This window comes from Eretmochelys imbricata, chromosome 2 (genome assembly GCF_965152235.1).
Source record: "Eretmochelys imbricata isolate rEreImb1 chromosome 2, rEreImb1.hap1, whole genome shotgun sequence".
Classification (NCBI taxonomy): Eukaryota; Metazoa; Chordata; order Testudines; family Cheloniidae; genus Eretmochelys; species Eretmochelys imbricata.
In genome coordinates, this window is record NC_135573.1 from 234124460 (window position 1) to 234137724 (window position 13265).

Genomic DNA, 13265 nt, shown 5'->3' on the forward strand with positions numbered 1-13265 from the left:
TTATTGAAAAAGCGATGCTGTATTTTCCAATCTGCTGTCTCAGAGAGGTATAAAATCGAAGTGAGATCCATGACATTTAAAACCTGGCTACAGTCAGAAAACAGAAACAAATCCCAAGTGCTTCTCTTACTATTTCATAGGCATTTCCGAGCATGTGGAAAACATACTTTGAAAAGATTAAGGATTTCAAATCTGCTTTGTCAATGGAATTTTATCAGTTGGTATCCCTAAGGAGACTAGTTACAGGCTCATTAGATGTACTGGAACATACTGAAGAAAACTGTTTCTTCTTGTGGAAAGCATCCTTTAGTTTTTAAAGGTTAGGGAGTAAAGGCTTTGCCTTATCTTCTTTTTACTTCAGACAATAGTGAAAATAGTATAAAGGGACATCTTTCTTAAATGATCAGTTTTCTGTGAGGCATTAAGTACTGTATAATACAGCTGCTATAAGCAATTCTGTCTGTGTATTTTATTAAAGCTTAATAACACGTCTTTCCCCATCAGTGGTGTAGAACAGGATATTGTATACTACTGTATTTTTTTAATTGACCTCACTATATTTTTTCCTTATAAATGTGACTGTTGGGGTTATGTTCTTATTATACTCTTTATTTTTTTCAGACCAGGGAAAAAACAATTTGCATGTAACATCATTAGACGATGCAGAATGTCTTCGATCTAAAGAACTCCTTGCAACTGGAAACAATAATACATCCAATCCAAAGCCTACTCGCAACATCCCTCGCAGACATACTGTAGGTGGACCTCGCAGTTCCAAAGAAATACTGGGAATGCAGACATCAGAAATGGACAGAAAGAGAGAGGCTTTTCTGGAACATCTGAAGCAGAAATATCCCCATCACGCTACAGCAATAATGGGACACCAAGAAAGGCTGAGAGATCAGGTATGAAAACAAAGTAATTTATTGTTTTTTTGTTTAAAAAAACAAAACATATTTCTAACTTTTATAAAATTCAATGTTAAATGGTTAGAAAAAATGGGAATGTAGCAGACCCTAAACAAATGTAATTGGGTTGGCTTTGTTGTTTTGTTTTTTAGATTTTTTTAAAGGGGAAGAGTATGACTATTTGATGCCATTTTTGTGCCATTCACTGAAATGAATAATTTTCTGAAGAGTTTATATATTAGAGTCTAGCAGGACAAAAATGAAACCAGAATAGTCAAAGAGAACATTTATCTCCTCTTCAGGTGATAGCTAACCATCTTGCCTAAAAATGTGGGACTAGCTGTTCGCTTTAGCTACATTTTCAACCTGGGAAGCCAAGCTTAGCAGAAAAGAAAACATTTGTTGACAGTGTAGGTTTACCTCAGCTGGAGCGGTTACCGGGGGCTCTGGAACAATTTTTATAGTGGGGGTGCTGAGAGTCACTGAACCAAACTGTAAACCCTGTAAATGATGGAAACCACTTCAAGCTAGGGGGTGCGGCAGCACCTCTAGTTCCAGCATCTATGGCTGTTACCCACTTATTTGCTGCCTTTTCTGCTTTTGAATCCACTAACACGAACGGGGTGGATTCATCCTCAAGTATCTGCATTCTTCAGACTATCTTGACTGGCAGGTACTGGTCTCTAAGAAATGTGCCTCACACTGCTTTGTTTCTTGGCTGCATGCAGTGACTGTTCAGCAGGGAGAAGCAGATTTTGGGCCCATAGAAGATGTGGCATCTTGATGTATTTCTCAGGACAAGTTGAAAATGTTGCCATGCTGACCTTTGAACACAGAGAATGTAGTGAATGAAACTGTTCAGGACATAGTGGTGTGCTCTGTTGCTGAGTACAGCATTCAACTTTGTAAATAAAGCAGAAAAATAAACATTTTGGTCCATAATTAATTTTTCACTACATGATTTAATTAAAAAAACAACAAAAACCCAACTCTGTATTTATGGTCCAAGTAGTTAAATGCCAAGTAAGCTGAAAAATTCAGAAGCTGGCAAACCTGGAGAAAGGGTACTGTTCAGTGGGGAAAAAAACATTGTGTCCAATTTCAGAGTAACAGCCGTGTTAGTCTGCATTCGCAAAAAGAAAAGGAGTACTTGTGGCACCTTAGAGACTAACCAATTTATTTGAGCATAAGCTTTCGTGAGCTACAGCTCACTTCCTTGGATGCCGTATGCATCCAATGAAGTGAGCTGTAGCTCCCGAAAGCTTATGCTCAAATAAATTGGTTAGTCTCTAAGGTGCCACAAGTACTCCTTTTCTTATTGTGTCCAATGTGCTCAATCTGACAAATGATGGGAGGCCACCTTTTTTAAAGGTTTTTTTCTTAGTGCTTGTAGGTTTTCCAGCACTAGCTACCAGCAAATCAAGAGTAAAAATCAAAGTAATTTAGCTGCATATTTGTAGTCTTTGTGATTCGACTTCCCATGGATTCATATGCTTGTCCGTGTTTTATATAGAGACATTTCTTATTTCACATCTGTGAATACTTCTTCCTCAAAGGCCCCTCATATTGTATGCCTGTGATGAGGAAGGTACTTATTATATAAGCCACCTCTTCTTTATTAGTTTAGGGTGTTCATGTATCTGAGATTCTTGCTGAACATTTTCAAAGTCCTACCATTTTGGAGGTTTTCCCTTAGGTCAGCACATTGTGTTGAAAACTGAGGCCTCTTCTCTCTCTCTCTCTCTCTCTCTGATCCTTCCCCCCCCCCCATCTATTCCAAGGAATCTAGGATCATAGTCTTCCAGTGCTTCAAAATAAAATTGTGGGTAAAAGAAAAGAAAATGAGCTCAGATTTATCTATGTCCTCAGCATTAACTGGTATGATTTATGCCCTATTTTTATACAGGCCTCTTCCTTCCTTTGAAAGTCTTGGATTTTTTTCAGTGATTATACTTTTTATCTCTTTCATGAACTTTCATGGTTGTGTGGAATGTGCTGGGTGGTAGATAAAGATAGCATACAAATTAAATAAAGGGGGAGGGGGAGACCGAAGATAAGATCTTTTGAGTCATGTAAATATTTAGTTCCAGTGGTGCAGACACTGCAAACCTAGGTTTGAACAGCCTACGCAGCAGGACACCCTACACAATTTGTAACTTGATCTCTCTCTGAAGCCCACACGTTTCAGAAGGAATGCAGTAACCATTCTCGCTGTTTGTTTAAAATGTGTCATATCTGATAATTTATTGGGGAATGAAATCTATGTGAATATAGCCTGTTTCTATTTTTTTGATGATTAGACATACGTACTATCTGTAATGAGGGTAAACTTTAAAACAAAATTATCTTGAAATTACTATCAAAGGATCAGGCCACATTTTTTGGGTGCTTTCAGGAATGGGGATCTCATCCATTCGTCATTCGTTTTTTTAAACATCCATAAACCAAACAAAGAACCACATTAAAACATGCAAAAATAAGTATCTATTTGGTAGTAAGCGACTTTTTAATAGAAATGTATCAGAACAGTCTGTTATAATCTCAGACACACAATTCAGAGCTAATTGTTATTCCTTACCATTTGTTTGTGTATGCACGCGGGCATGTAATGGGAATATGTTAGCAGCTCCATAGTGAAGGTTATAATGCAATTTTGTCTTTATATATGTGTGTATATATTATAATTTTAAAATATTCAGTGTGTGTGTACCATGTGTGTTTACAAGGTACATACACATATGTGCACACATGCTATATAAGAGCTAAGTACTATATACACACACATAGATTATATATACAAAATACCAACATGGGTTATTACACCTATGCAGACTTTGAACGTTTACATGATCCAACTTGACTCCTGTTGCACTCCAATGTGTGTGGGGAGTCCCTTGCAGTCTTAGCCAGATACTATACCACCAGGTTCCTGGCAACCCCAATCTCAAAGTGATATGGTTAGGCTATATTACACTCCAGATATTCCCAGTCGGTAGGTGATCTGTTGGGGACCATTATCAGATGGCAGAGTTTGGAGCAGCTCCTAGTTTGCTCTAATCTCTACCAGGGTGATGACCAACATAAAACTGGTCAGATAATCAAGAGGCTTTAATTGGCTCTCTTCTGGGCCTTCTGTCTCGCTCTTCACTGCAGCCAGGCAATGTGTACAATAGAGAATTTGGCCTCTAGTTTATGGTGAAACATTAGAGGTGAAAATGAGTTTTGATGATCGTGTCATGTTGTTCCCTCGACTTTGCGAATGATACCAGCCTTGGCTGATCATCTGCTTTTTCCACAGTGTCTTAATGCTTTCGTCCATGCTGGCTTTATGCATAGAAAGCCCTCTCTGAAGCAGTTTTTAAAGCCACTGCTCTGCTTTTGTAAATTCTTCCATAATGTCTACAGGAAAATACCACCTGAAAATGGCTAAGTAAAAAGCTAGAGGGGTTGCTGATCTATTGTTCATTATAATTTGTCATTGTATAATTATCATTATAATTGTATCTTATAATTTTTAATTACTTGAAAACTCCCAGCTATGCACATAGTCTTTGTAACTGTGTATTCCTCTCTCTCTTATCATCCCATTTGTTGTGTCTTGTCTTGAAACAGAAAGCTCACCAAGACGGGCTGCCTGTCTTTGTTTGTACAGTGCCTAGCACAAGGGCCTCTGGGCTCTGCTGTAATAGAAATAACAAATAATAGTGAGTGGTCTCATTCTAATTGTTTGCATGGTTAGCCATGTAAGAGCTAGATACTACTTTTATTAATAGTCTCAAGAATAGTACAGTAGCCAGGATTTGTTGCAGCTCAGGATTTATGTATATTAACCAGAGCAAAGAGGTGAAGTGGAAACTTCTTCAATACCTACATGTATCATGCCTTTGTCGAGACCGTATTACATGCTCATAAGAGTGAGGGACTAAAAAGGTCCACAACAAGGTTGGAAAGGAAAGGACCGGACCGGACCTTCTCCAGCTCTGGAGTGACATGTGTTTATCCTCCAACGAGAGTGCGGTGCCAAACATATGACACTGGAGTACTCACTCTCTATATGAGCCCACTGAGTTACGTTGCTGCCTGCTTTGGGGGGAGTGACTGTGGGTTAGTAGGGGCCAGGAAAAAGTATATAAACAAGGACAATGGCTCTGAGGATGAAAAAGTATTTGCAGTTAAAAGGTTAAAAATGCTAAACTTCTTTCAAAGGGGAGGAGGGAAAAAAATCCCTGAGGTGAACCTGTTTTACAAGTTATACCAGTAAAAAGATTTTTAAAGAGAGAGAAAGAAAATGAACCTGTAGAAGCCATATCAGTTGAAGCTTTTCAAAAGCTGAGTTTTCCGTGTAACTTTAGAGTACAATCTGAGACACATGTGGCACTGTAGGATTTTTCTTTAACTAATCACGTACATTGTTAGTCAGGGAGGGGCAGATAGCAATGCCTAGCATTTCAATTAGTGTTTTCTGAAGAACGATTTAATCCATTTGCAAATGAAGTTAGATTTCTATTAATTTTTTAAAAAACCCTGTTGGTGTGAAATTCAGAATAACTACAAAATGGGGTTGCTTCTTTTAAAAAAATGTACAGTTGAAGCAAAGTGGTAGGTCTGAACCTGACAGGTAACTTTGGCAGCATGCAGGCAGGTGGGGTTAAGGTAACTATGGAGATTTATGATGTCATGCTTGCAAGAGCATGTCAGGACAGCTAATTTAACATGTAGTTGTTCAAAAACTCTTATAGGCTAGAAGTAGGTTTTATGCAAATGACGGAGTTTTGCTGCAAAAGGGCAAAAGAAAACACGGCAGAGACATGGAGGGCATTTTACCTGACAACCGTAAAGGATTACAACAGAATTCATTCTAAACTAAAACTTTTGGGACTAAAGGAAAAGGATTCCATAACTTATCTCCTGCCTCACCTGTGGAATTCTAGATTTAGGTAAATATAACTCTTTTTTTTCCCTTTGCACTTATTGTAAAAACATTTTTGAAATGCCGAAGTCTGCTTTACTGCATTGTTCCTCTTGGCAGCAGATCTGAATCAATAAACTGAGCTTTCTGGCATGGCATCTTTTCTTTTCTTTTCTTTTCTTTTCTTTTCTTTTCTTTTCTTAAAACAAGCTCTTTTTTGAATGAAGTGAGAATTCTGAATAATTTGAAAGGCAATGTAATGCATTATGCTGATTACATGAATAATGCTGCAAAAATGTTCTAGGTAGTGTTTTGGAGGAGAAACCAAGAACGGAGACACTGTATTTATTTGTAGATCATTGCCAGATGTGTCTCCTTTAACTGCTAAAACAAGACATTAAAATTATAACTACATTTATTCCAGCATTTCAGATCTGCAGAATGCAGAAGCATTTATTTTAGTAGATTATAGAATCAGTCAATGAAATACTTTTTATAAATATATGCACTGATAATTGCAACATAATTTGTGAGAGTGATTTTTAAAAAAAGGCTTGTCCTGGATAAACGCAGATCTGGTAGGAAGTAGACAACAGTGTTTGGGGCGGAAATCCAACAGCACAAGTAAACTCTACTTTATCTCTGTGGTTTTGGGGATAAAACCAGGGTGTTGGATTTTCTACGTTTGTTTTAAGAAAGAAAAAAAATCTCTTTGTGCTTAGCTGTAACTGCTGTTGCGTTTACATCAATCAGCAAGTTACACCAAGTAAACAATTATAATCAGGGAAAGGTTCCCTCATTGACACTGCTGTAATAAAATTACTCGAAGCAGCCTTACATCTACAAGATTAGCTAAAAGGTAGGGAAGGGTGCGGTTTGAGTAATTAGTGTCCAAGCATAGATATTTGAAACCAGAAAGATCATAGGTTCAGTCTAAAAACACCTGTGAAATGTAAACTCAGGCTAGAAACTTGATCAGTTCAATGTAAACCCTCAGTAGGATTTAGCAAATGAGCAGGCTGCACAATGTTTTAAACACTTTATCTAATTCCAGCTGAAAAACCAGTGTATAAGAACGTTTGACGTTCTGCATTACTTGATCATGCAAGTTAAAATAAACTTGCCGTTAACAAATATTGATTACCAAAGTAAGTAGGGATGAGTCTGAGAGGAGTAAAAAGTGAAGAGGTATCTTTAACTGCATGTATACATATATACATTAGTTCATTACACAGCTGTTTTGTTTTTCATTCAGTAAAATCTTTAGAAATAGTTATTAAGGGGATACACATTTTTTAACCTCTGGTGTTAGTTTTTAATATTAAAATATGTACTATTGAACAATAGGTTTCAGAGTAACAGCCGTGTTAGTCTGTATTCGCAAAAAGAAAAGGAGTACTTGTGGCACCTTGTGGCTGATGTTATTAGGCCCTGTGATGGTGTCCCCTGAATAGATATGTGGGCACAGTTGGCAATGGGGTTAGTGGTTAGTGGTTCTGTTGTGTGGTATGTAATAATAACGTAATAATAATATAATAATGTGCCTAATAACATCAGCCACACTATCAGAGGCTAGTTCACCTGCACATCCACCAATGTGATATATGCCATCATGTGCCAGCAATGCCACTCTGCCATGTACATTGGTCAAACTGGACAGTCTCTACGTAAAAGAATAAATGGACACAAATCAGATGTCAAGAATTATAACATTCATAAACCAGTCGGAGAACACTTCAATCTCTCTGGTCACATGATTACAGACATGAAAATTGCGATATTACAACAAAAAAATTTCAAATCCAGACTCCAGCAAGAAACTGTTGAATTGGAATTCATTTGCAAATTAAATACAATTAACTTAGGCTTGAATAGAGACTGGGAGTGGCTAAGTCATTATGCAAGGTAACCTATTTCCCCTTGTTTTTTCCTACCCCTCCCCCCCAGACGTTCTTGTTAAACCCTGGATTTGTGCTGGAAATGGCCCACCTTGATTATCATACACATTGTAAGGAGAGTGATCACTTTAGATAAGCTATTACCAGCAGGAGAGTGGGGTGGGGGGAGGTATTTTTTCATGCTTTGTGTGTATAAAAAGATCTTCTACACTTTCCACAGTATGCATCCGATGAAGTGAGCTGTAGCTCGCAAAAGCTTATGCTCAAATAAATTGGTTAGTCTCTAAGGTGCCACAAGTACTCCTTTTTTTTTTTTTTTATTGAACTATGTGTCAAATGAACTAGCATATTTGCATTAGTTACACCAATGCTGGTTGATGATGGGGAAAGGGTATGGGGAAAAAATGATTCAGTGCTGCTCATGCTATGTAAGTAGATTTTTGGGTCTGAACTGATATGTAGAAAAGCAGCATTTGATTATAACGTAAATATTGTGTGTTAAGAATAAATGTTTTTAATTGGGGTGTATATAACTGCTGCATTTTCTAGCATTTTTTTCTTGTCTGACAGATTTTGATTTAGCTGATTATTATTTTTTGTTTAACCAAAAAAAGCCTACTAATCTATATCTTAGTTATAGTTGCGCAGTTTTGGTCTTTTCAGGCTTGCCCAGCATGGAGTACATACTGTGGTAAGGAAGTCTGACAGTTTGATCCCTCTTAGGGTATATCTACACTGCACACTAAGCCTGGGGTCTGACTCAGATTTGAGCCTAAGTCCCCCTTCTGTCCACACACACATCAGTCTGACTTGGGTCAGCGAGCACTCGGGACCCGAGTCCTAGAACTCTGCAAGGCAAGGGGAGGGGGGGCGAGAGCCTGAGTCCCACTGTGACTTGAGACCAATGCCTGTCGTTTTGCATGTGGCTGCAGCTCAGGTCACAGGCTCAAGTTAGAAGGTCTGTGTAGTGCAGTATGGACATGTTAGCACATCTGTGAGATCTGGGTCCAGCAATTGTAAGCCCAGGTTTACAGTGTAATGTGGATGCTTAAGTGCAGGCTAGTAAATACCCAGTCCATAATCCTGGGTTCCACAGACCTGGGTCTACAAAGCAGTGCAGACATTAGAGGCTGGGCTGTCATGAGATCTCCACCAATGCCTACCTTCTAACACCACCTTGAGATGTGGGTGGAGCACTTTCCAAAGCATCGAGGTTGTTTCCACTCTCATATTTCTGAGAGGAGCAGCATTATGTTGCACCGTACATTTCCACACACTAAATGGGATAATGCAGAGATCAGTCAGTCCTACCCCCTCTGGCCTCTGCATGACCCTATGAACTCACAGAGCCACAAACTTGTGGAGGGAGCTTCCACTCGTTTCAGGAGAAAAGATGGAATCCATGCTGCTTCTGCACATCTGCCTTTGTCCTATATGTACAAATCATTAATATGAACAAAGTATTATTTTCTTCGTGTCATGAACTGGATTTACTGTGTATTGATGGGTTAAAATGTTGAATATGATGCACGAGTGGAAAGTGTTTTAATTTCACTCATACTGTAAAAGTAAGAGACTGAAGTAGTGAGCAAATGTACACTGCTCTATAACATGTTAAACTATTAGCAATAAAAGCATGAATGGTATAAGTGGAGTTTAACTGATGTAGAAATAGCTTCTGCCGCATAATATATACATCATGTGGTTTCTTCATTTATATTTATCAGTTGAAAGTGATAAAGTAACTGTTCCTTTTTTTAAAGCAGGAAAAAGTATGAATAAAGCTATTTCCCCTAAAAATAAATCATACTGAAAATCAGTTCAATTTCTCTTTAGGTTTGTATGTGAAACAAGAAGTAGCCCTGAAAAGAATAAAAAGAGCTATAACAGGAAGGACTTTTTATGCTAGAAGCATTCAACTTCACTATGAGCTACCTGTTCAACTATCAGCCTCAGCTATTTAAAAGGAGGCTGTTTTATGTTTTGCATTTGCAATGAACCTTTAAAAAAACCAAACTCTTGTTCTTTACCTATCTAGAACAGCCGTTCACAACCTGTGTTCTGTGGACCCCGTCTAAGGGATCTGCGAAAGTCTTAGGCTGAAAACTGTCTGAACAGAATTCAACTGTATATTCAGACAAGTGATTTGTAGGGGTCTGCAAATGGAAAAAGGTTGAGAACCACTGATCTAGAACATGGCAGCCAACACTGTACAGCTTTTAATACAGGCATATATGGGGGAAAATAGGAAACCCCCTTTAAATTAAATTGAAATGAATGGGATACAAAACCTTTTTGAGCTAGTAGGTGGAAAGTTGACTATATAGAAAAAGGTAAAGTCTTTACTGATTAGTACCATTGTCTGTATCTTTGATTCGGATCCTGCAAACACTTATGCATGTGCGTAACTTGCACATAAGTAGTCCCATTAGCCTTACACTGGGGACATTTTTGTTAATGCTCTTCTCATATGATCACATGGGAGTGGGACATGTATTCGTGTCAGTCATTAGCAAAGTAAACATACCTCACACATCTTCTGACTATTATTGTATAACAACATTTTTCATTTGTTTTTCTAAACAAAGGCAGGTTGAGTTGGACTCCCCGGAGCAGCAAGCTCAATTTTACCCTAATCCCTGTGATGTAAAAAACCTTTTCAGAGCTGTGTTTAGGATAGCGAAAGTAAACAACTCAAGCAAATCTCATATGAAAGAGCATTTTCAGTTTCCTTTCTCTTCTCATGAATAGGCTAGCTGAAACAACACTACTGTTAAACATTGCATTCATCACCCACTGGGGCAATCGTAGCCTCTCCAGTACTGTGTGTTCTAGCATTTACTCTCTCAGATTTAAGAGCATGGCTTGATTGATTGCACCAATACAGAATTGGAAATGAAGTGAGTTTTTGCATCTTAGCACACCAAACAAACAAGGGCATTGTGCTTTGATGTGGGTGCTCTTTGAGGGGAGGTAGTGATACCGTTTGTTTGCACCATTGGGCAAGTACCTTCCATACCTCTGCATTTTGTGTGGTCTCCCTCCTGAAAGACCTGAGGGACCCCATTCAGTCACCAAAAACCTATTCTCCTAGTAATCACTGAGCAAACACACATTAGTTAACTATAGTTTGAAAGGTTTTCACTGCCTGGCTGATGTACTGCCACTGAGTCTTCAAGGTTTGGGGGTTTGTTTTAAACAATCTTTTAAAGAATTCTTGAACACAGGAATTGCCATATTGGATCCAATCCAAGATCCATTTAGCCCAGTGTTCTGTATGTGACCGTGGCTAGTACCAGGTGCTTCAGAGGAAGCCATGAGAACACCAGAATAGGCAGATGGATTAATCTCCCCCACATTAGTTGTTATCATGATCTCTCATAGTCAGGGGTGGCTCTACCAATTTTGTCGCCCCAAGCAGTCTCCGCCGAATTGCCGCTGCCCCCGAATTGCCGCCGTGGGACACGGACTGCCACCCCATTCTGAATGTCGCCCCAAGCATCTGCTTGGAAAGCTAGTGCTTGGAGCCAGCCCTGCTCATAGTTAGAAACTGGCTTAAACCCCGAAGCCATAAAGTTTAATATCCCTTCCAAAAATGTATCGTTATTCATTATGACAACTGTGGATTTTCTTGGTTCACATATAAATGTCCAATCCCTTTTTGAATCTTGTTCAGTTCTTCACCTCAACAACTTCCTATGGCAGCAAGTTCCATAGTATTATTGCATGCTGAGTGTAAAAGTATTCCCTTTAATAGTTTTGAATTTCTCACATTTTAATTTGACTGTCCCCTTGTTCGTGTGCTATTAGACAGGGAGAATAGAGAAGTTCTTGATCTATCTTCTCTATAAGAAAAGGAGTACTTGTGGCACCTTAGAGACTAACCAATTTATTTGAGCATGAGCTTTCGTTTCCACGGTATGTATCTGATGAAGTGAGCTGTAGCTCACGAAAGCTCATGCTCAAATAAATTGGTTAGTCTCTAAGGTGCCACAAGTACTCCTTTTCTTTTTGCGAATACAGACTAACACGGCTGTTACTCTGAAACCTATCTTCTCTATATCACTCATTATTTTATTTACTTCTATCTTGTCCCCTCTTATGCATCTCTTTTCTAAAGTAAACTGTCCCAGTCTTTTCAATCTCTCTTCATACGAGCATTTTTCCCACCGTTGATCATTCTTGTTGCTCTTTTCAGAAACCCCTCTAGCTCTGCAATATCCTTGTGGAGATTGGGTGACCAGTACTGCACACACTATTCCTGATGAGGCCGCACCACTGATTTATATAAGCACATAATATTAGTTTCTGTAGTATTCTCTATCGTATCTTTTATGCATCCTAACATCTTGTTAGTCTTTAAGACTGTAACTGTACATTGAGCAGAAGTCTGTATTGAGCTGTTTACAGTAAGCCAGGTTCTTCTTCGAGTGCTTGTTCACTTCCATTCCACATTAGGTGTGCGCGCGCTGCATGTACAAGTGTCGGAAACTTTTTCCCTTCGTGGCTCCCGGCGGGCTCCCCGCGTGGTGCCACTGTGGCCCGCATATATACCCCTGCTGGCCCGACCCCCTCCAGTTCCTTCTTTCCGTCCGCGGCGGCATTGAACAACCTCTCTCCGTGGGGCATGCCGCAGGCCCACGGCTTCAAGGCTTGCGCTATGTGCTGCAAACCTATGCTGGTTAGTGACCCCCACGACTCGTGTCTACGTTGCCTGGGGGACAGAGAAGGGTGTAGGATTTGCAAGGCGTTCAAGCCAAGGACAAGGAAAGAAAGAGACTTTTGCCTAAAGCAACTGTTGATGGAGGCCGCATTGCAGCTGCCGGGCCCAGAGTGCCCGACGCCGGCTCAGGTTTCCTCGGTGCATAGTGCCCCGGAGCCGTCGGGAGACCTGGCACCAGTGAAGTACCATAAACTGTCGCCTCCCAAGGCACCGAGCACCGACAAGAGTGGGAAGGCCACGGTACCGGTGCTGACACAGGCGGTCCTGGCGGCACAAGCCCTACCGAGCCCAGACCTAAGTGAGCTCAGTGCGAACGATGGGCTTGAGGGCATAACGGATCAGCCTTCTGCGCCTGGCACCTTTGAGACCACAAAGGACCTCATCGAGCTGTTGGCGGTGAGCCCCCTTCTGTATGGGGAGAACCCTCCGGCACCCATGCCTCGGGTGCCGTCGAGGGGTAAGCCAGCAATGGTGTGCCGCTCAAAGACCCCATCCCGGCACCGCTCCTGGAGTTGGTCCCGGTCGATCTCTGACTCCGCAGACTCGCACTTGCCAGCGGCCCAGAAGGAGGTTGCGGCACCGGCAGCGGGTCAACATGAAGAAGCACTAGGAAGGGCACACTGCTTTCTGGCACCTCCCAGAGACCGGCACCGGGAGGAGTTGAGACAGCCCTCACCAGAGGTCTACCACAGACGGTCCCGGTCCAGGGAATGCCGGCACCAGTCCCGGTCCCAGGGGTTCCGGTACAACTCCCAGTCCTGCTCAGCCAGGAGCCACTCATTCTCCTGCCAGCGCAGATTGTTGGCACTGCCATGGCCTTCACGATC

At 40.5% G+C, this 13265-nt stretch overlaps 1 protein-coding gene across 4 annotated transcripts in view; it reads left to right on the forward strand.

The window, feature by feature from the left end:
- The first annotated feature begins 629 nt into the window (after positions 1-629).
- Positions 630-13265, forward strand: part of KIAA1217 (KIAA1217 ortholog) — a 240793-nt gene continuing 228157 nt past the window's right edge. For all 4 annotated transcript variants that reach the window (XM_077809458.1, XM_077809461.1, XM_077809460.1 and 1 more), the window contains exon 1: positions 630-905. In XM_077809458.1, the coding sequence (XP_077665584.1) occupies positions 792-905 (114 nt within the window). In that variant the 5' untranslated portion in view covers positions 630-791. The remainder of the gene's footprint in view (positions 906-13265) is intronic.